Source organism: Pantherophis guttatus, chromosome 6, assembly GCF_059756535.1.
Source record: "Pantherophis guttatus breed Tessera chromosome 6, ASM5975653v1, whole genome shotgun sequence".
Taxonomy (NCBI): Eukaryota; Metazoa; Chordata; class Lepidosauria; order Squamata; family Colubridae; genus Pantherophis; species Pantherophis guttatus.
This window is the reverse complement of record NC_142068.1, coordinates 2,082,513-2,107,023: the sequence shown is the minus strand read 5'-3', so window position 1 is coordinate 2,107,023 and position 24,511 is coordinate 2,082,513. Positions and strand designations below refer to the sequence as shown.

Below are 24,511 nucleotides of genomic sequence, written 5' to 3'. Positions count from 1 at the left end.
GAGACGGACGCAACAAACAAAACGCCAGCAGGCAGGATAATTCCGTTTATTTTTCTGCATTTTCTCTCCCGTTTGATTTTGTGCCCTCTCGATTACCCGAAATCGTGTGGGTTGTTTTTTGTGTGTGTGTGTGTCTGTGTGTGTTTGTGAAGGTCCCCTTTTTCAGGGAGGGAGAGCATCTGTGGCTCGTCCTCGATTTACAACCACAATTTTCGCAGCCCGACATTTCCATTGTTAAGTGAGACCGGTGGTTAAGGGAGCTTTGCTCCGTTTTACGACCTTTCCTGGCCGCCGCTGGGAAGCGAATCGCTGCAGGTGTTAAGTGAGGAACACGGACGTTAAGTGAATCTGGTTTCCCTCATGGACTTTGCTGGCCAGAAGATCACAACAAGGGTGTGAGTGTGTGTGTGTGTCACATGACTCTGGGACAATGCAACCGTCATAAATACGAATCAGATGCCCAGTATCTGAAATTTTGATCACGTTTCCTTGAGGATGTTGCAAGGGCCATACGTGTGAAAAAACAGCCATAAATCACCTTTTTCACTGCCGTTGTAACTTTGGTCACTAAGTGGAGAATTGCCTGTACCTGGGGGAGGGGACAGGTGTGTCCAGCAAGGAAAGGTCTCGTTTCTCCACAAAGCATCCCAGGAAAACTCTTGGCTTGCAACGAGACCTAGAACTCACTTAACAACCATTCATTTAACGACCGGTCTAAGTTAGAACAGCACCGAAACCAGTGACTTAGGATCGTGTTTCACACTTAATGACCGTCGCAGCAGGCCCAGAGCACGGGATCAAAACTTGGTCGCTTGGCAACTGGCATGGACTGACAACAGTTTTTGCCTTGTGTGACTTTCCCAGCCGGCTTCCGACAAACAAAACCAATGCCAGATTTGCTTAGTGACCGACTGATTCACTTAACAACCACAGCAATCTGCTTAACAACTGTGGGGAAAAAAAGTTGTCAAACTGGGCTCAGTTCACTGAATGAACGCCTTGCTTAGCCGTGGAAAGTCTGCCCTTGATTGTGGTCATACGTCGAGGACTACCGGCGTCTCAATCCTGAGTGCAGCTAGTCCTCGACTTACGACCATAATGGAGCCCAACATTTCTGTTGCTTGGCGAGACAGTGGTTAAGGGAGATTCTCCCCGTTTTACGACTTCCTTGCCACCGAATTGCGACAGTCATTAAATCAGTCCCACGGTCGTTCAGTGAATCCGGCTTCCCCGCTGACTCTGCTTGTTGGACGGTCGCAAAAAGGGGATCACGTGCCCCCCGGGGGACACTGCGACTGTCATAAATACGAGTCAGTTGCCAAGCATCTAAACTTGGATCCTGCTACAGGGGTTCTAAGTGTGAAAAACGGTCGTAAGCCACTTTTCCCATTGTCGTTGCTAACTTCGAACGGTCTCTAAGCGGACCGTCGTAGGTCGAGGACTCCCTGTCGATTGCAACATTTGCAAGTGAAGGGAAGTTGGACTCTGCTGAGTTTTTTTTTGGCTCCCTTGATGCTTTTGCTTGGAGCCCGAGTCTTTTTCGCCTCGGTGTTGTGACCGTGCCAACTCCCTCCGGCCCCCCCGGCACGGGGTTCCTTGCAGACAAAGACACACACCCCAAACGCCCCCCCCTCCCCAAACGCCTCTCGCTCTGGGCGGTGCGCGTGACTAAGACAATATTTTCTCTCCCTCCTTCCGAAAGCATATGGGGAGCTGCGGGAAAGCATATGGGCCTTTTCAGGAAAACATATTGGGGCACGGACCAATTAGAACGGATGCCAGTCTGTTTTTGGAGGGCTTGGCTAGACCACCGTGGGGACTCGGCTTCCTGCAAGACTCCCCAAGGTGCCAGGCGGAGAAGACGGCAGCGCGCCGATGGCGGCTTCCCGCGCAAGCCGAGGCTTCAATCCGCAGGCGCTTCGGGGGAACGTTGGCGCACGGTTTTTCCCGGCAGTCCTGCCAGGGGGCCAGTGGGCACACGGGTGGGCACGATCTGGTTCGCTTCTGGCCGGGTTGGCGGAGGAGGAGAAGATCTGGTGGTTTTAGAGGGGGGCCTTTAGCGGGATCCAGGCGCTGAAGGACGGGCAAGGGCCATCTAGGTGGAGAGGGAGCCGAGAGGAGCCTGGCGGGGCGTGCAGGCTCCTTGGTCCAAGTACCGGAGGGGAAACTGAGTCACTTATTCAGAGCATTTAGATCCGCAGTTGTGGATGCTGTGTGGAGGGATCGGTGGGGTGAAGGATCTGCTTAGGGTTCCTATGATAGGCTGGAATTTTTCAAATGTTGTAAGCCGGCCACAATCAGCTCTGTGTGAGTTTAGTTAGGTAGGTAGAGAGGGAAGGAAGGAAGGAAGGAGAAGGAAGGAAGGAACGAATGAATGAATGAAAGCAGGAAAAGAAGGAAGGAGAAGGAAGGAAGGAAGAGGGAGGCAGGAAGGAGGGAGGGGAGGAAGGAAGGAAAAGAAAGAAGGAAAGGAAGGAGAAAGAAGGAGGAAGGAAGGAAAGGAAGGAAGGAAGGAAGGAATGAAAGCAGGAAAAGAAGGAAGGAGAAGGAAGGAAGGAAGAGGGAGGGAGGGAGGAAGGAGGGAGGGGAGGAAGGGAAGGAAGGAAAAGAAAGAAAGAAAGAAAGGGAGGAGAAAGAAGGGAGGGAAGGAGGAAAAAGAAAGAAGGGAGGAAGGAAAGAGAAAGAGAAATTAGGAAGGAAGGAACAAATGAATGAAAACAGGAAAAGAAGGAAGGAGAAGGAAGGAAGGGAGGGAGGGAGGAAGGAGGGAGGGGAGGAAGGGAAGGAAGGAAGGAAAAGAAAGAAGGAAAGGAAGGAGAAAGAAGGGAGGGAAGGAGGAGAAAGAAGGGAGGGAGGAAGGAAAGAGAAAGAAGGAAGGAAGGGAGAGAGGGAGGAAGGAAGGAAGGAAGGAGAAAGAAGGAAGGAAAGAAGGAACAAAGGAAGGAAAAGAAAGGAAAGGAATGAGAAAGAAGAAAGAAAGAAAAAAGAGGAAGGAAGGAAGGTATAGAGAGAGAAAGGGGAAGGGGAAAGAGTGAGATAAAGGAAAAGATAGGGAGAGAAAGAGAAGAAGAAAAGAAAAAGAAGAAAGAAAGAAAGAAAGAAAGAAAGAAAGAAAGAAAGAAAGAAAGAAAGAAAGAAAGAAAGAAACCCATCCATTGTCTAACCAGCTCGGGTCTCCTCCCAATCCCACTTAAAACAACCTATAAAATCCTATCAAAACAGATTAAAACATTAAAGCGTTAAAAACGACAAATTCCTGGCGCCAAGTCAACTTTGAAGGTGCCAAAATTAGCCGCTCTTATCCCAGCCCTTGGAGGAAAATCCTGGTCTTTTCAGGCCTGACGGAGGGCTGAAAGGGGGCAGGGGCTTCTGTGGGGCAGGGGCTGCCCCTTCCCAGGTGATGGAGATACCTAGGGGAAGCGGCCAGGAGGAGCCCAGCCCTATCCGAGAGGGTGGGGCCAGCAGATGTCCTTGGGGTGGCCCTGCAGGCAGCCTGGCCCTGTGACATGTGGGGCTTTACAGGTGATGAGCAGCTTCCGTGGGCAAATTGAGGGAACCCCCTTGCTCTGGGCAGTCTGGGCCAGTTGAAGTGTTTAGAGGGCCTCCAAGGGCCGCCCCATGGGGAGCACGTAGCAGGAGTCAGTACAGGAGGTGACCAGGGGAAGAGTGACCGTGAGGAAGGCCCAGGAAATGGCACAATTGGTGCTCTGGAGAAACCTGGGCAAGGGGCCCCACGAGCCACAGCTGCCCCACAGGTTTTGAGACCCACACGAGGGGCGAGTGCCACACAACCCAGGTTTCTTGGAAAGGCACTTTGAAGGTGGATGTCCTCTGTTCGCTTTTCCTTCCTTCCTTCACTCCCTCCTTCCCTCCTTTCCTTCACTCCCACCCTCCCTCCCTTCTTTCCACCTTCTTCCTTCCTCCTTCCCTTCCTTTCTAGCTCCTTCCTTCCTTCCTTCCTCCCTCCTTTCCTTCCCTCCTTTCCACTTCCTTCCTTCCTCCCTGCCTCCCTTTCTAGTTCCTTCCTTCCTTCCTTCCTTCCTTCCTTCCCTTCCTTCCCCCCTCCCTCCCTCCTTTCCTTCCTTTCTAGCTCCTTCCTTCCTTCCTTCCTCCCTTCCTCCTTTCCTTCCCTCCTTTCCACTTCCTTCCTTCCTTCCTCCCTCCCTTTCTAGTTCGTTCCTTCCTTCCTTCCTTCCTTTCCTTCCTTCCTTCCCTTCCTTCCCCCCTCCCTCCCTCCTTTCCTTCCTTTCTAGCTCCTTCCTTCCTTCCTTCCTTCCTCCCTTCCTCCTTTCCTTCCCTCCTTTCCACTTCCTTCCTTCCTCCCTCCCTCCCTTTCTAGTTACTTCCTTCCTTCCTTCCTTCCTTCCTTCCCTTCCTTCCCCCCTCCCTCCCTCCTTTCCTTCCTTTCTAGCTCCTTCCTTCCTTCCTTCCTCCCTTCCTCCTTTCCTTCCCTCCTTTCCACTTCCTTCCTTCCTTCCTCCCTCCCTTTCTAGTTCGTTCCTTCCTTCCTTCCTTCCTTTCCTTCCTTCCTTCCCTTCCTTCCCCCCTCCCTCCCTCCTTTCCTTCCTTTCTAGCTCCTTCCTTCCTTCCTTCCTCCCTTCCTCCTTTCCTTCCCTCCTTTCCACTTCCTTCCTTCCTTCCTCCCTCCCTTTCTAGTTCGTTCCTTCCTTCCTTCCTTCCTTCCTTCCTTCCTTCCTTCCCTTCCTTCCCCCCTCCCTCCCTCCTTTCCTTCCTTTCTAGCTCCTTCCTTCCTTCCTTCCTCCCTTCCTCCTTTCCTTCCCACCTTTCCACTTCCTTCCTTCCTCCCTCCCTCCCTTTCTAGCTCCTTCCTTCCTTCCTTCCTCCCTTCCTCCTTTCCTTCCCTCCTTTCCACTTCCTTCCTTCCTTCCTCCCTCCCTTTCTAGTTCGTTCCTTCCTTCCTTCCTTCCTTTCCTTCCTTCCTTCCCTTCCTTCCCCCCTCCCTCCCTCCTTTCCTTCCTTTCTAGCTCCTTCCTTCCTTCCTCCCTTCCTCCTTTCCTTCCCTCCTTTCCACTTCCTTCCTTCCTTCCTCCCTCCCTTTCTAGTTCCTTCCTTCCTTCCTTCCTTCCTTCCTTCCTTCCCTTCCTTCCCCCCTCCCTCCCTCCTTTCCTTCCTTTCTAGCTCCTTCCTTCCTTCCTTCCTCCCTTCCTCCTTTCCTTCCCACCTTTCCACTTCCTTCCTTCCTCCCTCCCTCCCTTTCTAGTTCCTTCCTTCCTTCCTTCCTTCCTTCCCTTCCTTCCCCCCTCCCTCCCTCCTTTCCTTCCTTTCTAGCTCCTTCCTTCCTTCCTTCCTCCCTTCCTCCTTTCCTTCCCTCCTTTCCACTTCCTTCCTTCCTTCCTCCCTCCCTTTCTAGTTCGTTCCTTCCTCCCTTCCTTCCTTTCCTTCCTTCCTTCACTCCCTCCCTCCTTTCCACCTTCTTCCTTCCTCCTTCCCTTCCTTTCTAGCTCTTTCCTTCCTTCCTTCCTCCCTCCCTCCTTTCCTTCCCTCCTTTCCACTTCCTTCCTTCCTTCCTCCCTCCCTTTCTAGTTCGTTCCTTCCTTCCTGCCTTCCTTTCCTTCCTTCCTTCCTCCCTCCCTCCTTCACTCCCACCCTTCCTCCCTTCTTTCCACCTTCTTCCTTCCTCCTTCCCTTCCTTTCTAGCTCCTTCCTTCCTTCCTTCCTCCCTCCCTCCTTTCCTTCCTTTCCATCTTCTTCCTTCCTCCCTCCTTCCCTTTCTAGCTCCTTCCTTCCCCTCCTTCCTCCCTCCCTCCTTTCCTTCCCTCCTTTCCACCTTCTTCCTTTCTAGCTCCTTCCTTTCTTCCTTCCCTTCCTTCCTTCCTCCTTTCCTTCCCTCCTTTCCACCTTCTTTCTTCCTCCCTCCCTTCCTTTCTAGCTCTTCCTTTCCCTTCCTTCCTCCCTCCTTCCTTCCCTTCCTTCCTTTCCACCTTCTTCCTTCCTCCCTCCCTCCCTTTCTAGCTTCTTCCTTCCTTCCTTCTCTCCCTCCCTCCTTTTCTTCCTTCCTTTCCATCTCCTCCCTCCCGCAAGGACCGCTCCTAAGTCACTGCCTTCAATTCTTAACTTTGAATGCTCACGCAACAAGTGGCCGTAAGTCGAGGACCACCTGCGTTGTAAATCGGAAGCCTGCTGAAATCCTTGCGAGAGGCTAAGAGAGAGCAGATCTAGCCGTTGGGGGGGAGGAAACCACCATCTGCCCATGTTCCCGTTGAACAAGGTTTGAAAATAGTTTGGAAGGAGGGGCGGCTTCCAAGTTCTTGGATAGCGGCTGTTGGGCCCAGTTGCCCCCCCTCCCCCCCAAAAAAGCCTCCCAAGATCTTCCTGGAGGGGCTCCTGCCTGAGTCCGCTCCCCCCACCCCGTCCGTCCGTCTGTCGGTCGGTCTGTCCCTTTTCTCCATCTGTGGACGGCAGACCTCCAGAGGAGGCTGGTTTAAAAAAAAAAAAGGAGAATCTGAAACCGTGAAAATAAAAGCCCCCCCCCTCCATTCCCTCCCCCCCCCGTTCTGTCACAATATTGAGCCTGAGTTGCTATTTGCAGTAATGAATCAGAATGTCAGCTATAAAAATATGAAGTGTCAGCCTGTTCCTGTTTGGATTCCCCGGTTTGACATGACAGTTTGTGCATCCTGGGAGGGTTGAAGAATATGGATTTCGGCTCCCTGTCTTTCTTTGCATTCCTTCTTTCTTTGCATTCCTTCTTTCTTTTCCTTCCTTCCTTCCTTCCTTCCTTCCTTCCTTCCTTCCTTCCTTCCTTCCTTCCTTCCTTCCTTCCCTCCCTCCTCCAACCCACTCACCTACCAGTGGTGGGTTTCAAATTTTTTTTTACTACCGGTTCTGTGGGCGTGGCTTGGTGGGCGTGGCAGGGGAAAGATACTGTAAAATCTCCATTCCCACCCCACTCCAGGGGATGGTTACTTGCAAAATCCCCATTTCCTTCCAATCAGCTGGGACTTGAATAGATGGGAGCGGGGCCAGTCAGACTTTTTATTACCGGTTCTCCGAACTACTCAAAATTTCTGCTACCGGTTCGTCAGAACCTGCTGAAACCCACCACTGCCACCCACCCATCCTCTTTCCTTTCTCTTTCCTTTTTCCTTTTGTTTCTTCCTTTCTTCCTCTCCTCTCCTCTTCATCCATCCATTCCCTTCCCTCCCCTTCCCTTCCCTTCCCCTCCCCTCCCCTCCCCTCCCCTCCCCACTTCTCTACTATCCCACCTAAAAAAAAATGCAACACAAATTGACTTTTCCTACTAACTACAGGGAAAAATCGTATTTCCTGCATGAACTGATGATCCTTGGCTCAGCTGGCGGGTCCAAAGAACTAAGCAGGGTTGGGCCAGTTAAAATGTGGATGGGAGACCACCAGGATCTTCCAGGGCTCTAGATTGAATTGCAGAGTTGAAAACTATACTGTGTCAGCACTTCAACCTGCATTTACTCTAGTGCTGACATAAGAAGGAGAAGAGGAGGCGTCTGGAAAGGAACGTTTGACTTTTCACCTACTTATTTTCCCTGGAGATAATATCCCCTAGGAGATGGGATGGGAGGGGGGAAATTCCTTTGAGCTGGAGCAGTAGATTAGGGATAGAATGACTTGGAAGGTGGCCAATGAGTGCAGGGGAGTGGGGAACGGAAAGGGAGGGTTTTGGGGCTGGACGTCAGTGTTGGCTTCGTTTGGAGTCGGGTTAGAATGTTGTGCTTAATAAATAGGAGTTTTTCTTCAAAGACTTTGTTTGAAATGCAATTTATTTGAGACGACCTTGAAACTTGACATACTGGGACAAGGCAAGAGACGACCTCTTCCCTCTTGCTGCAAAACCAAATTCCTGAGCCGAGCCACGGTTTTGTTTGAGTTTCAGGTTTCCCCTCGGTCACTGCCTGGGTGGCCCTGACCATTTCCCCAAGCTGCTGAGGACTGGGCTTAATTGGCCTTTGGATGGGAGGCCACCAGGAATAGAAAGATATGTGCTGGCCAGGAAGTTGAAAATGGCCTCCCCAGAGGAAGGCAAGGATGGAACTTCCATGGTTTTGTCAGGAAAAAGACATGGACTTGAGGTGAACTTGACTCCAAAAATTTATACGTAGTCCTCGACTTACAACAGTTCATTCAGTGACCGTTCGAAGTTACAACGCCACTGGGAAAAGTGATTTATGACTTTTTTTCATGCTTACGACCGTTGCAGCGTCTGCACGTGATCAAAATTCAGAGGCTTGGCAACTGACCCGTATTTATGACGGTGGCAGCGTCCCGCGGTCACGCGATCCCTTTTTTGCGACCTTCTGACAAGCAAAGCCAGAGTCGTTTAACGACCAGGTTACTAACTGCAGCCATTCACTTAAAAGTTGTGGCAAGAAAAGTCATAAAACGAAGCAAAACCCCCGCTTATCGAATGTCTCGCTTAAAAACAAGAAATTTGGGACTCCATTGTGGCCGTAAATCGAGGACTGTGTGTATTTCGCAGGAGCTACTCCCCAAAACCAAGAGATTTGGGGGAAATGTCCCACCCTTGCAAAGAGATCAGCCGATCCCTGACTCCAGTGGATCACGGCTGGGAAGCCCCCCCCACTGTGCCATTTGGCTCTTTTAAAGTTATATTTTTTTTAAAAAAAATAATCACAGTAAAAGAAGAAAAAGAGTCAAAACACGAGATAATTATAATGCAATTATTGTACATAATAGAAACCAGGCATGGAAAAGGGTTTTAAAAAGTGAAAAAAATGCAACAGAGGAAAGAAAAAGAAAGTATAATAACATCTCATAGCAATTAAGAGTTACATTTCTATATATAGTTATCTAATGTAAATATTATTCAGGCCCATATAGATTGGTTCCTAATGCATTTACATAGCTTAATTCTCTCTTTTTGGTGCGGGGTGTGTGTGTGTAATATGCAGTGTTTTGAAAAAATGAGCCTTTTCCATGGAAAGTCTGTGCCCCTCCTAATTGGCTTTCAACCAGTCCTCGACTTATGATCGCAATTGAGCCCAAAATTTCTGTGACATTTGTTAAGTGGGTTTTGTCCCATTGTACGTCCGTTCTTGCCCCCGTTGTTAAGTGAGTCACTGAGATTGTTAAATTAGTCCCACGGTCGTTAAGCGAATCAGGCTCCCCCCCCCTTGACTTGTCAAAAGGTCGCAAAAGGGGATCCGGTGATCCTGGGGACATTGTGATCATCATAAATATGAGATAGTTGGGAAGCATCTGAATTTTGATTGCGTGATCATTTGGATGCTGCAACGGTCATAAATGTGAAAAATGGTCCCGTGTCATTTTTTTCAGTGCTCTTGTAACTTTGAACAATCGTTAAATGAACTGTTGTAAGTCGAGGACTACCTGTATAGCACCCATAGAAGGAAGGAAGGAAGGAAGGAAGGACAAAAAGAAAGAAAGAAAAAGGAAAGAAGGAAGGAAGAAGAACAAAGGAAGAAAGAAAGAAAAGAAAAAGAAAGGAAGGAAGGAAAGAAGGAAGGAAGGAAAAAGAAAGGAGGGAGGGAAGGAGGGAGTGGGAATGAAGGATAAAGAAAAAAAGAAAGAAAAACAAGGAAGGAAGGAAGAAAGAAAGTAAAGAAAAGAAGGAAGGAAGGAAAGGAAAGGTAGGAAAAAGAAAGAAAAGGAAGGAGGGAGGGAGGGAGGGAGCAGGAAGGAAGGAGAAAGAACAAAAAGAAAAAGAAAGGAAGGAAGAAGAAAGAAAAGAAAAAGGAAGAAAGGATGGAAAGAAGGAAGGAAAAAGAAAGGAAGGAGAGGGAAGGAAGGAAGGAGAAAGAAAAAAGAGAAAAAAGGAAAGAAGAAATGAAAGAAAGGAAAGGAAAAGGAAGGAAGGAAAGGAAAGGAAAGAAAGGGAAAAGAAAGAACAGGAAGGAAGGAAGGGGTTAGACTAGAAGACCTCCAAGGTGCCTTTCAGCCTTAGGATTGTATGATTCTAGGAAGGAGGGAGGGAGGGGGGGCCATGGGTGGATGCTCCGCAGGGGGAGTTGAACCTAGAAATAAAGAGAAATGTCCTGACAATGAGAACAATTAACCAGTGGAACAGCTTGCCACCAGAAGTTGTGGGTGCTCCATCACTGGAGGTGTTTAAGAAGAGACTGGACAAGGATTTGTCCGGAATGATATATGGTCTCTTGTTCAAGCAGGGGTTGGTCTAGAAGACCTCCAGGGTCCCTTCCGGCCCTAGAATTCTACGATTCCACGATTCACATTACCAGAAAGTAGAGTTAAACTTCTCTTCGGCAGTGGCACAGATGCTTGTTGGCGATGGACTCTGCTTTCCTTGGTGGCAGCGAAGCAGGGGCCGGAGTGCCATCTGTTGGAGAGGGTGGAACAGATGGCCTTGAAAGTCCCTTCAAAACACCCACTCAATCATTTTTAAAAAAATAAAATAAAATAAAGAAATCACAGAGAACAACTTCTCGCCCAGCAGCCAGTGGGGCTTCAAGGATTTCAGCCGGGGAGGCTGAAATCTCCTTCCCTTGCAGCTGTTTTTGGCAGCTTCCTAAAAAAATCTGACTTTTGTCTGCTGTTGGCCCTTCGGTTTGGGGCAGAAACGGGAAGCCCCCTTTTTAGGAAGCAGAAGGAAGGGACGGGGAAGCCGAGGGCTCCTTTGGTGGGAAAACGGGTGGGGGGGGTGTGGGGATCTTTTCTCACAATGGGGAAGTGGTCAGCCCCAGCGCTGTGACCTTTGGCCCAGGAATATAGGAAGAAGGCTTGAGACATGAAACCGGTTTGGGGAAGAACGTAGAACATAACATCCCAGGGCTGGAAGGGACCTTAGAGGTCTTCTAGTCCAACCCTCCGCTCAAGCAGAAGGCCCCATACTATTCCAGAGACGAATGGTTGTCCAATCTCTTCTTAAAAACATCCTGTTTTTAACCCACAACTTCTGGAGACAAGTCGTTCCACTGATTAATTGTTTTCACTATTAGGAAATTTCTCAATATTTCTAACTTTGGTGTCCCTCCGGGAAACTTCTACCTATTGCCTCTCCTTCCTTCCTTCCTTCCTTCCTTCCTTCCTTCCTTCCTTCCTTCCTTCCTTCCTTCCTTCCTTCCTTCCTCCCTCCCTCCCTCCCTCCCTCCCTCCCTCCCTCCCAGAATCATACAATCCTAAGGCTGAAAGGGACTTTAGAGGTCTTCTACTCTAACCCCCAGCTCAGGCAGGAAACCGTATACCATTCCAGACAAATGGTTATTCAGTCTCTTCTTAAAAACCTCCAGTGTTGGAGCATTCACAACTTCTTGTGGCAAGCTGTTCCACTGGTTACAATTGTCCTCACTGTCAGGAAATTTCTCCGTAGTTCCAGGTTGCTTCTCTCCTTGATTAGTTTCCATCCGTTGCTTCTTCTCCTGCCTTCAGGTGCTTTGGAGAATAAGTCGACCCCCTCTTCTTTGGGGCAGCCCCTCAAATATTGGAAGATGCCATCATGTCTCCCCTGGTCCTTCTCTTCACTAGACTAGACGTATCCAGTTCCTGCAACCGTTCTTCATATCTTTGAGCCTCCAGCCCCGTAATCCTCTTTATTGCTCTTCTCTGCACTCTTTCTAGAGTCTCCACATCTTTTTTACATCGTGGCGACCAAAACTGGATGCAATATTCCAAGTGTGGCCTTACCAGGATCTTGTAAAGTGGTATTAACACTTCACGTGACCTTGATTCTCTCCCTCTGTTGATGCAGCCTAGGATTGCATTGACTTTTTTGGCAGCTGCTGCACACAGCTGGCTCAGATTTAAGTGATTGTCCACCAGGACTCCAAGATCCCTCTCACAGTTACTATTATTGAGCCAGGGACCACCTACTCCAAACCCATTCCTTTGAGTTTTCCAACCTAGGTGCAGGACCTTAATTTTCATACTCCTGAACTGAATCTCGTTGGGAAAGACCCATTGCTCAAATCTGCCCACATCCTTCTGGATCTGTGAGTCTGTCTTCCAAACTGTTAGCAATTCTCCCCATCCATGGAGTGACCGTCAAACAGAAAGTTTTTTCAAGCAAGAAGATGCTGCTCATGATATCTAGCAGTCTTGGGGACCAAAGTCATTGGGTCTTCTATAGGACATGGCTTGGCAACAGATTCCTGTTTAGTGTTGCGACCTCCGTGGTGCAATCTTGGTTTGAGGGGGGCTTTCTTATGGTTACTAAGATGTTCAGACTCTGGAAAGAGTGCAGAGAAGAGCAACCAGGATGATGAGGGGACTGGAGATTAAAACATACGATGGACGGTTGCAGGAACTGGGCCTGGCTGGTCTAGTGAAGAGAAGGACCAGGGGAGACAGGAGAGCATCTTCCAGTATTTGAGGGGCTGCCACAGAGAGGAGGAAGGGGGTCAAGCTGTTTTCCAAAGCCCCTGAAGGCCAGACAAGGAATAATGGATGGAAATAGATCAAGGAGAGATTCAACCTGGAAATAAGGAGAAAATTTTCTGACCGTGAGAACAATCAACCGATGGAACAGAAGTTGCCTTCAGAAGTTGTGGGAGCTTCATCACTGGAGGCTTTCAAGAAGAGACTGGACTGTCATTAGTCAGAAATGGTGTAGGGTCTCCTGCTTGGGCATGGGGTTGGACTAAATGACCTCGAAGGTCCCTTCCAACTCTTGTTATTTCTGTTAAATATCTCACCACAGCTCTCCATCTTAACAAATGGTCATTTCTCTCAGCTGTCGGTGACCATTCGCTGACATCAGTGTGGCTCATCCAACCGGTTGCAGCCAATAGATTGTAGCTTAATTTTCATCCGTCCTTTTTTTTCCCTTTTCTTCTGCCGGCGTTCCTTGTTTTACTCGCAAGTGGAGAGGAAAAAACCGGAACATTTATAAATATAACTGGGTTTCCATGAGCTACGGTGTAAGCAAGCATCATCTGGCGGCGTTGGCTGTCATGGCGCCGTGCCTCTCGTTTGCCGTCGCAAGAAGAAAACATTGATTATTTTGCAACGCTGTAGAGAATCCAAAGAGAAAAATTAAGCCATCTGTACGGGGCTTAGAAAAAAAAAAAACACAGCTTGGCCTATCCCAAGCATCGCGTACAAATCGGTTGAAAATGTATTTACTATTGATTTGCAAGGTGGGGTGATTCAATCCGTGCTCCTCGCCGTGAGGTAAAATCAGAGATTTGCAAAATCTCTGCGGCTTCTAACTTGGCACGCTTGCCTCCAGAAATTGTGGGTGCTTCAGCACTGGAGGTCTTTAAGAAGAGACTGGATGGCCACCAGCCTGCAGTGGTCTAGGGCAGGGGTCTCCAACCTTGTCTCCTGCCTCAGCAGGGGGTTGGACTAGAAGACCTCCAAGGTCCCTTCCAACTCTGTTATTTTATGTTACTCTATGCTTCAGTTCTCTTTCGAGTCGACGTTTAGCAAGCCTCTTTGGAGTTGACGGAACTCAACTCAAGGTGGCTTCACCGACAGGTCCGTCTTATTTTCTTTGAAATCATCTAGAAATCATCTCGCCTTTTCTAAGCCTTCAAGGTTCTTAGCCTCCAACGTCCCGTTCTTGTTTACGGTCCCAGCAAGGATGAGTCCCAGAGCCCAATCTCCTTAGCTTCTCATCCAGACAAGGTCAACCTCTGTCAAAATGTGAATCCCACCAGTTTAGCTACTGCTTAGAAAGCTCAGACCCTCAACTCAAAAGCATGTTGAGATGAAACCCAGAGTCAACCAGATTACTTTTGGATCGACATGGCATTTCGTGGCTGCTGATTTCAGCCAACGAAGCCACGTCACAAGGTTGTCTGAATTGGGTATGTCTCTAGTTTAATGAGAAGAAGGACTAGGGGAGACATGATAGCAGTGTACCAGTATTTGAGGGTCTGCCCCAAAGAAGAGGGGGTCAAACTATTCTCCAAAGCACCTGAAGGCAGGAGAAGAAGCAACGGATGGAAACTCATCAAGGAGAGGCTTGTAGGGACTTCATCACTGGAGGCTTTCAAGAAGAGACTGGACAGCCACTTATCTGAAATGGTATACTATAGGGTTTCCTGCTTGAGCGGGGGGTTGGACTAGTAAACCTCCAGGGTCCCTTCCAGCTCAATTCAAGTCATTGAGAAGGTCAACTTATTTTCCAAAGCAGAAGAAGGTGGGAGAAGAAGCAATGAATGGAAACTAATCAAGGAGAGAAGCAACCTAGAACTAAGGAGAAACTTCCTAACATTGAGGACAATTAACCAGTGGAACAGCTGGCCACCAGTAGTTGTGGGTGCTCCAACACTGGAGGTTTTCAAGAAGAGATTGGACATCTATTTGTCTGAAATGGCTCAGGGATTCCTTGCCTGAGCAGGGGGTTGAGCTCGATGACCTCCGAGGTCCCTTCTGACCCTATGATTCTGTGATCTCAGGCTGGGGGTTGGTCTAGAAGGCCTCCGAACAAGGGTGAAATCCAGCAGGTCCTGACAGGTGTTGGAGAACCGGTAGCGGAAATTTTGAGCCGTTCAGATTTTGAGGTCGAAAGGAGTGCCCCCACCCCCTTGGAAAGATTTGTACAATTGGAAAAATCACGTGTGGAAGTTTGTTAGCAGCTCAGTCAATCCAAACTGTAAGGCAGATGAGCACGCCAGGAAAAGATTCACCCATCTTGTGCACGAAATCATGAAAAAGGAACATTTGGCCTGCTGGCAAATTCTCTTCCAGAACTTCCCCACTGTTGCATCCCCGAGACTTACTGACTTACTTTCTTTCTTTCTTTCTTTCTTTCTTTCTTTCTTTCTTTCTTTCTTTCTTTCTTTCTTTCTTTCTTTCCTCTCCTCTTCCTCCTCCTCCTCCTCCTCTTCTCCTCCTCCTCCTCCTCCTTCACTATTATTTTAATTTTAATTCTTCTCCTCCTCCACCTTCTCCTCCTTCTTCACTATTTTAATTTTAGTTCTTCTTCTTCTTCCTCTTCCTCTCCTTCTCCTCCTTCACTATTATTTTAATTTTAATTCTCCTCCTCCTCCTCCTCCTCCTCCTCCTCCTCCTCCTCCTCCTCCTCCTCCTCTTCTTCTTCTTCTTCTTCTTCTTCTTCTTCTTCTTCTTCCTCTTCCTCTTCCTCTTCTTCTCCTCCTCCTTCTCCTCCTTCACTATTATTTTAATTTTAATTCTCCCCCTCCTCCTCCTCCTCCTCAAAGATAGATAGATGATAGATACAGACAGACAGACAGACATAAAATGAGAGATTTGAACAGAGATGTATTTTAACGGAATGACAGAGCTGGAAGAGACCTTGGAGGTCTTCTAGTCCAACCCTCTGCCCAAGATCATAGGAGCATAGAATCCTAGGGCTGGAAGGGACTATGGAGAATAGAATAAGAATAAAATATTGGAATGGGAATAGGAATGAATTAGGAGAGGACAGGAAAGGAGAGGACACGACAGGATATGTCGTGGAGTTGGAAGGGATCTTGGAGGTCTTCTAGTGACTAGTCCAACCCCCTGTTCAAGCAGAAGACCCTATTCCATTTCAGACAAATGGCTGTCCAGTCTCTTCTTAAAAGCCTCCAGTGATAGAGCTCCCACAGTTTCTGGTGGCAAGCTGTTCCATTGGTTAATTGTCTTCATGGTCAGGAAATTTCTCCTTAGTTCGAGGTTGCTTCTCTCCTTGATGAGTTTCCACCCATTGCTTCTTGTCCTGCCTTCAGGGGCTTTGGAGATGAGCTTGACTCCCTCTTCTTTGGGGCAGCCCCTGAGATATCGGAAGACTGCTATCGTGTCTCCCCTAGTCCTTCTCTTCATCAAACTAGACATACCCAGTTCCTGCAACCGTTCTTCGTATGTTTTAGCCTCCAATCATCCCCTAATCCTCTTTGTTGCTCTTCTCTGCACTCTTTCTAGAGTCTCATCATCTTTTTTACATCATGGCGACCAAAACTGGGGCTCTAGTCCAACCCCCTGCCCAAAATCATAGAATTCTAGAAACATAGGGCTGGAAGAGACCCTGGAGGTCTTCTAGTCCAACCCCCTGCTGAAGCAGGATACACTGTGTCATTTCAGACAAAAGGGTTACCTTTTTTGATTTTGGAAATAGCTTCCAATTCTCTCTCTCTTTTTTTTGGATGGAGTTGAAAGGTGGGAGCAGATGCCTCTTAGGTCATCATCTACTACCTGCTCTCTGTGGAATAAATAACATTTTCTTTCCCGCTTTCCAACCCCCAAATACAGTCAATTCAATCTGTCTGAATCCCTTTTATTCGCAGCTGTGTTGATTTTCTCTCCAGCCGTAGGAAATTCTCTCTCTTTTTCCCCCCCCCCCTTTTCGACAGTGCATCAAATTTCTCCTCCGCTCGTCTGAAAAACGGCCAATGATTGATGGTCATTACAGCCGCTTTCGATAAAAGTCAGTTGCTAACGGTTTGCAGAATAGGTGGCTTCTCTTACTACCGCTTTATCCCTCTTCATCTCGGCCCATGTTTCCCTTTCTTTGGGGAAGAAACGGGGGGGTCTCTGATCTGTCATTAATACGTCTCGTCTGAGAAACGGAAAATGCATTTTTCGGCCTGCAGAGATCTGGAAATTTAATTCTTGTTCGATTCTTCTCTGCAATCCAGGTTGTTTATAGGAGGGAGCTGCATTTTGCACAACAGGTTGTGTTTTTTCCACAACTTGGGGGGTCTGGCCCAGGACTGAAATCCAGCAGGTTCTGACAGGTTCTGGAGAACCGATAGCAGAAATTTTGAGCAGTTTGGAGAACCGGCAAATACCACCTCTGGCTGGCCCCAGAGTGGGGAGGGAATGGGGATTTTGCAATATTCTTCCCCTGGAGTGGGGAGGGAATGGGGATTTTGCAGTATTCTTTCCCTGGAGTGGGGAGAGAATGGGGATTTTGCAATATTCTTCCCCTGGAGTGGGGAGGGAATGGGGATTTTGCAATATTCTTCCCCTGGAGTGGGGAGGGAATGGGGATTTTGCAATATTCTTCCCCTGGAGTGGGGAGGGAATGGGGATTTTGCAGTATTCTTCCCCTGGAGTGGGGAGGGAATGGGGATTTTGCAATATTCTTCCCCTGGAGTGGGGAGGGAATGGGGATTTTGCAATATTCTTCCCCTGGAGTGGGGAGAGAATGGAGATTTTGCAGTATTCTTTCCCTGGAGTGGGGAGGGAATGGGGATTTTGCAATATTCTTCCCCTGGAGTGGGGAGGGAATGGAGATTTTGCAGTATTCTTCCCCTGGAGTGGGGAGGGAATGGAGATTTTGCAGTATCATTCCCCTGGAGTGGGGAGGGAATGGAGATTTTGCAATATCCTTCCCCTGCCACGCCCACCAAGCCATGCCCACAGAACTGGTATCAAAAAAAATTGGATTTCACCACTAGTCTGGCCCCTCTAAATATAGAGAGCAAATGACCTGGGCTGGGATGGTTAAAATATGTACAGTAATCCATTCATTTAGTGACCATTTGAAGTTATAACAGTACAGGAAAAAAAGACTGTTTTTCACGCTTAACGACCGTTGCAACATCCCCCTGGTCACAACTTCAGAGGCTTGGCAACTGGCATGTACTTATGACAGTTGCAGTGCCCCTTTTGTGACCGTCGGACGAGCAAAGTCAACGGGGAAGCCCGATTCACTTAACAACCGGGTGACTAAGTTAAGAACTGCTGTGATTCACTTAGCCTCTGTGGCAAGAAAAGTGGTAAAACGGGGCAAAACGCACTTAATAAGTCTCGCTTAGCAACGGAAACGTTGGGCTCTGTTGTGGTCGTAAGTCGAGAACTTCTGTAGCTCCTGCGGTGTTGGACAAAGATGGAGTGTTTTCTTGCAGGAAGAAAAAGAGAATAAAGATTGAGGGGTCCCTGGTGCTCTCTGAGCCTTGGTGGTTTTTCTTGCAGGCATTTAATTACCCAACTAGGTAATATCTTCAGGGAAGGAAGGAAGGAAGGAAGGAAGGAAGGAAGGAAGGAAGGAAGGAAGGAAGGAAGGAAGGAAAATAACTTTGGGATATTTGATGTTATCTGAGCTTGGTGGTTTTCTTGCAGGCATTTAATTACCCAACTAGGTAATATCTTCAGGGAGGGAGGGAGGGAGGGAGGGAGGGAAGGAAGGAAGGAAGGAAGGAAGGAAGGAAGGAAGGAAGGAAGGAAGAAAGAAAGAAAGAAAGAAAGAAAGAAAGAAAGAAAGAAAGAAAGAAAGAAAGAAAGATAACTGGGATATTTGATGTTATCTGAGCCTTGGTGGTTTTCTTGCAGGCATTTAATTACCCAACTAGGTAACATCATCAGTGCTAGAAGGGAGTGGAGTTTGCTCTATGTTTATATATAATTACCTAGTTGGGTAATTAAATGCCTGCAAGAAAACCACCAAGGCTCAGATAACATCAAGTATCCCAAAGTTCTTACTCTCCCTCCCTCCCTCCCTCCCTCCCTCCCTCCCTCCCTCCCTCCCTCCCTTCCTTCCTTCCTTCCTTCCTTCCTTCCTTCCTTCCTTCCTTCCTTCCCTGAAGATGTTACCTAGTTGGGTAATTAAATGCCTGCAAGAAAACCACCAAGGCTCAGAGAGCACCCTCCTGTCAACCCTGCAGCTACAAATATCTTCTCCTTTATTAGAATAAAGATTGTCAGATGGATTTAACTGTATTTCTTCGGAAAACTATCCAGATGTCTTGGATTAACAGCCCTATCCTCTGAGATGGGCATAATGGAAGACATCGTATCCCAAGGCATCAAGAAAGAATCTAGAACCTAGAATAGAGCTGGAAGGGAGCTTGGAGGTCTCCTCCTTGCTCAAGCAGGAGCCCCTATGCTGTACCATTTCAGACAAGTGACTGAAAGCACCAATTTGAAAAAAAAAAACACACACACAAACAAACCCACATTTCTGCAAACTTGCTAGGACCCCAAATCCATTGCCATCATGTCGGGTGAAGGACTCCGTGGACTATGGCTGTTTGCAATTTTTTTAATTTTTATTTTACTTTAGATTTATATACCGCCCTTCTCCCTAGGGACTCAGGGCGGTGTACAGCCAAGTAAAAACACATAAATACATAATACATAGATTAAGAACAGATTAAAAGGAAATATCTCAATTTGGCCCAAAATTTAAAAAGACCAACGAATTTAAAATCATTTAAAATCATTTAAAAGGATTTGTTAGGCCAGCCCGGCTTGTTGAAAAAGGAAAGTTTTAAGGGAACGGCGGAAGGCATGAAGGTCTTGGATTCTCCTTATCTCCTTATCTTGATTGATTGATTGATTGATTGATCCATCCATCCATCCATCCATCCATCCATCCATCCATGGATTGACGGTTTAATTCAGAGGTCTTCAAACTTGGCAGCTATGCTGGCTGGAGAATTCTGGGAGTTAAAGTCCACAAGTCTTAAAGCTGCCAAGTTTGAAGACCTCTGATTTAATTGATTGATTCCCCATGCTGTCTGTTGAAGTCCATCCAACAACTGTCCCGCTTAGCAACGGAAATTCAGGGCTCCCTTTTGGTCGTAAGACAAGGAAGATCCATAAATTTTAAAAAAAGCAAAAATTAAGCAGCATTCCTCTTTTCTCCATAGGAACTAAGCGATGTCTCGCCCCGCATGGCTGCCCCCCAAGAACCCCAGTGAACCGGTGGGGCACGTCACCGCAAGGATGGAGACGACCCATACTTTCGGGACCCCCAGCATTTCCGTTTCCACTCAGCAGACCCCCAAAAAATTTGCTCCGGTGGTAGCTCCCAAGCCAAAATACAACCCTTACCGGCCAGAACTCGAAGGTAAGAATTTTTTTTCTCTTAGTTTTGCAAGTTGCATCCTTTCTTTTCCCCCTCTCTCTCTCTCATCCTTGCAGGTTTTAAGAACCATAAAATCCAGGGAAATGTTGGATAAAAAGCTTGTTTGCAGACTTTGGGTGTTTGAGAGTGCGTGTATGTGTGTAAGTACGAGAGAGAGAGAGAAGAGAGAAATAATAATTGTAACTGGAACAAAAATGCGAGGTTTGAAGATGGGAAAAATTAATTGCACTTCTGCGCCTCTTTTATAAAAGGACTTGAAAAGTTGAACATTTTTTTTTATTGTAGCATTTGTTGGGTTTTTTTTAACAAGCTGTCCTTGGGGCAGGGGTGTGTGGGTGGAATAAATCATACACACAACACACAAACACACACACACAAAAGACCTTGCCCAATACATTGAAATAGCTTGCATTGTGGAGTCCAGAATAAATGGATTTTGCAATCTTTGCTTGTCTGTGGGGGAAACAGACTTTGCTGCGTGAGTGTGTTGGTGTGTGTTTTTGCGCAGGGAACCGAAGCTCCGCTTGACTTAAGGAGATTTTAACAATATCCTGAACAGACTTTGCTCCAAATTCTTCAGCAAAAAAATGACAAAAACTGTAAAAATGACAAAAATTGGAGACCAGAGAAAAGGAAGCTGTCGGATGAGTCTCCATTCCCGTAATGCAAGGTAGCCTTTATTGCGTCAAGAAGTGGCCACGCAGGGAAAGTTTCATCCCTAAATTCTGCCTCTTCCTTTTAAAAATAAAATAATAAAATAAAAGCAAGCTTATTCTGGTCCTATCTGCAAGAGATTTTCCTTTTTTTTTTTTTCTAAATTGCAAAATTGCCGGAGAAGGCGTGGGGGCGGAGTCAAAAGAGGAATCGGCCTCGAATCCCTACGTAGCCACAAATGTACGAAGCCCAGTCCACGTTAGCAGGTGCTAAAGTTTGAAGACTTGTGCCATAAATGAAAAAAAAAAACCCTTTTCTAGCTTCCAAAAAGGATAAATTAAAGTTGGAATCTCTAGCATTCAAGAAGAGTCAAATGTCCTTTTTTTTTTTTGGTGGTTAAACAAAAAGGGATGATTTGAACGGAATCCATGGCGCAAGCGGTTATAGTCCTTGACTTACGACCTCCCCCTTAGTGACCATTCAGAGTTACAACAACACTGAAAAAAAGTGACTTACGGCCACTTTTTGGTCACGAGAAGCGAAACGCCTTCAAAGAAAAACCAGGAAGTCCAGTTGCCTCTTTAAAAAAAAGCACTTTTTGGGATGACTTAACAACTGCCTTATTAGCAGTGGAAATTTTGGTCTCAATAGCCGTCGTAATTCGAGGACTACTTGTACAATCGTGGCTTTGCATATCTAAACTGCAAGAGGCTACATGGTGAGTTTTACTGGATGGGAATAGAACAGAACAGAACAGAACAGAACAGAGGAGAGGAGAGAAGAGAAGAGAAGAGAAGAGAAGAGAAGAGAAGAGAAGAGAAGAGAAGAGAAAATAGGAGAGGAGAGGAGAGGAGAGGAGAAGAGAAGAGAAGAGAAAATAGAATAGAGGAGAGGAGAGGAGAGGAGAGAAGAGAAAATAGGAGAGGAGAGGATAGGATAGGGATAGGAGAGGAGAAGAAAAGAGAAGAAAAGAGAAAATAGAATAGAATAGAATAGAGGAGAGGAGGAGGAGGAGAGAAAATAATAGAACAAAGAAACACTGAGAAACTGACCGGTTATCAGAAACTGATTGTCAAACTTGCATCTCTCTATTAATATTTCCAGCAGCTGGCATTAAGAAACAAGCTTTATCTCAATTAACTTCTATTAATTTACCGCCGCTAATTGCTTTTTAAGTCTGTACAATTCCACACCATCTTCCATCTTTTTATTGGAAATAGAAGACTTCTTGTTCCACTTCCTCTACAGATATTACCAGATCTGGCTTGCCAAATTCCAGGCAATTATGCCGATTTTATTTTGGGCTGAGTTTATAGAGGGCTGTCTGTATTTTTGTGGCTCTGGATGGTAGCTCTCCTTTCCGTCTGCTCTGCAATAGTATTTGCAAGTGGTCCAGAACTTACAACCATTCATTTAGTGGCCCTGAAAAATGTCACTTAGGACCGTTTTTCACACTTGCGACCCTTGCTCACGGGATCAAAATTCAGACGCTTGGCCGCTGACTCGCATTTATGACGGTCGTGGCATCCCCGGGGTCACGCGATCCCCTTTTGCGACCTTAAGACAAGCAAAGTCAACAAGAAAGCCGGATTCACTTAACAACCGAGGGATTCACTTAACAACGGTGGCAAGAGAGGTCGTGAAATGTGGCAAAACTCACTTAAGAAATGTCCCACTTAGCAGCGGAAATTCCAGCGGGCATAAGCCAAGGACTACCTGTGTTTTATTTTATTTATTTATTACATTTATATGCGTCTTCTACGTGTCACGCCCATGGTTGCAAATTGCTAGTTGCCCGGCGTGTTACCAATAAATCCGTGGGAAGATTTTTTTTTCCAGCCATGCACAGGAGAGTGTTAAGTATGATAAATTGGATTTTTTAATTTTATTTTATTTTTTGCTTTTGATCACTCTTCAAGGGCACCACTTGTGAATCCTGCAAAGGGGTCGGGAGGTTTCAGAGTCCTGCAAATATGGGTCCTTGGCACAAATACACAGATTTAATTTTTCTTGCTGAGCTGATGGCTTGGAATTCACGACTTGATGTTGGAGCACAGAAAGAAACAGACGCATTTTTCTCTCCATCGGAGTTTTGTGAATTGTTCGGTGTCTCCTTATAGCGAAAACCTCCTGTGTTTTTGTCCCGCAACCGACACAAATCTGTAACTTGGCATCTTTGAATTTCCACAGTGCCGTACTGCAAACACACACACACACCTGTAGCAATGAGATAGGAAAAATGAGAGGGACCTTGGAGTCCCAATGGACGATCCCTTAAAGATGAGCCAACCATGTGCGGCAGCAGCCAAAAAAGCCAATACGATCCTTGGTTGTATATTTATTTATTTATTTATTTATTAAATTTTTATACCGCCCCCTCTCCCGAAGGACTCGGGGCGGTGAACAGCCAGAATTAAAAACACACAATACAAATATTAAAATACATTAAAACAAAATTAAATTATCTTAGGCTACTCCAATTTAAAACCCCGTTACCCATAAACAGAGGCATAGAATCAAAATCACCTGGAGGATTAGTACCGTTTTATAAATCCTAAGTAAGGCCACATCTGGAATGCTGCATCCAGTTTTGGTCCCCACATTACAAAAAAAATGTTGAGACTTTGGAAAAAGTGCAAAGAAGAGCAAGTAAGAGGATTAAAGGCCTGGAGGCTAAAACATACGAAGAATGTTTGCAGGATTTGGGTTTGTCTAGAGAAAAGAAGGACTAGGGGAGCCATGATAGCATTTTTCAATATTTGAGGGGCTGCTCCAAAGAAAAAGGGGGTCAGCTTATTCTCCAAAGCACCATAGAAAGCAGGAGAAGAAGCAACAGATGGAAACTAGTCAAGGAGAAAAGCAACTTAGAACTAAGGAGAAACTTCCAAACAGTGAGGACAATTGACCAGTGGAACATCTTGTCCCCAGAAGTTGTGGCTGCTCCAACACTGGAGGTTTTTAAGAAGAGATTGAAGGTTAGACTAGAAGACCTCCAAGGTCCCTTCCAACTCTCTTCTCTTCTCTTCTCTCCTCTCCTCTCCTCTCCCTATTCTATTCTCCTCTCCTCTCCTCTCCTCTCCTCTCCTCTCCTCTATTCTGTTTTCTCTTCTCTTCTCTTCTCTTCTCTTCTCTTCTCTTCTCTTCTCTTCTCTTCTCTTCCCTTCCCTTCCCTTCCCTTCCCTTCCCTTCCCTTCCCTTCATATTTTCTCTTCTCTTCTCTTCTCTTCTCTTCTCTTCTCTTCTCTTCTCTTCTCTTCTCTTCCCTTCCCTTCCCTTCCCTTCCCTTCCCTTCTCTTCTCCTTCTCTCCGCTCCTCTCCTCCCCTTCTCCCCACCCTTTCCCCCTCCCCCTCTCCCCTTCTCCTTTTCCTCCTTCTCCTTCACCACCACCCCCTCTTCCTTCTCCCTCCTCCTCCTCCTCCTCTTCTTTTTCTCCTCCTCCTCCTCCTCTTCTTCTACTTCTCCCTTCTCCCTTCTCCCTTCTCCTTCTCCCCTTTTCAAAAAGCAGCCTTGAGACAGCTCTGAAATGCCAGTTAGTACCGCCGAGTCTTGTGCCGTGATTCATCGGCCCTCTCTGTCCCGTCGGTGAACCCCATCGGGATTAATTTGGGCGAAAGAACAAACAAACAAGTGAAACAACCCCCCCCCCAAACAACCACCCACTCGGCCGTGCTCAAAAAGGAAGGGGAAGGAAGCTGTTAAAACCCTGACATACTTGAGAATGGAATGAAATCTCTTCTTCTTTTTTCTTTTTTGGAACGAACATCGCTTACCAGCTATATTAAACCTGTTTTGAAGAAAAGATAAAGGGTAACTCTAGTTATATTTATTCCTGGGTGTTGGTGCTTAATTAACGGTGCACCAGCCTTCTAGCTTTAAAAAAAAAAAATTAAAAAATTCAATTGCCTTGAAAACCCAGAAAGATATCGAGTTTGCTTTTCAGTTTCTCTATTTGTTAGAACGGCTCCTATCCAGGATGGATGGTTGAAAAAGAAAGGAAAAAAAAGACTCTTTTAGTGGCCTAAAGTGGATGAAGGTTGTCTTCAACATACAATGCCTCATTTAGCAACCAACCAAAGTTACAGTGACACTGAAAAAAGTGACTTAGGACCGTTTTTCATACTTACGACTGTATTCCAACTGGCGCATGATCCAAATTTAGAGGCTCG

The 24,511-nt window shown here is 46.7% G+C and overlaps 1 protein-coding gene across 4 annotated transcripts in view; it reads left to right on the top strand.

Moving 5' to 3' along the window:
- Nucleotides 1-24,511, top strand: part of LPP (LIM domain containing preferred translocation partner in lipoma) — a 211,053-nt gene that overhangs the window by 62,399 nt on the left and 124,143 nt on the right. For all 4 annotated transcript variants that reach the window (XM_087872385.1, XM_087872387.1, XM_087872386.1 and 1 more), the window contains one exon: nt 19,473-19,672. In XM_087872385.1, coding sequence (XP_087728511.1) covers nt 19,483-19,672 — 190 coding nt within the window. In that variant the 5' untranslated portion in view covers nt 19,473-19,482. The remainder of the gene's footprint in view (nt 1-19,472; nt 19,673-24,511) is intronic.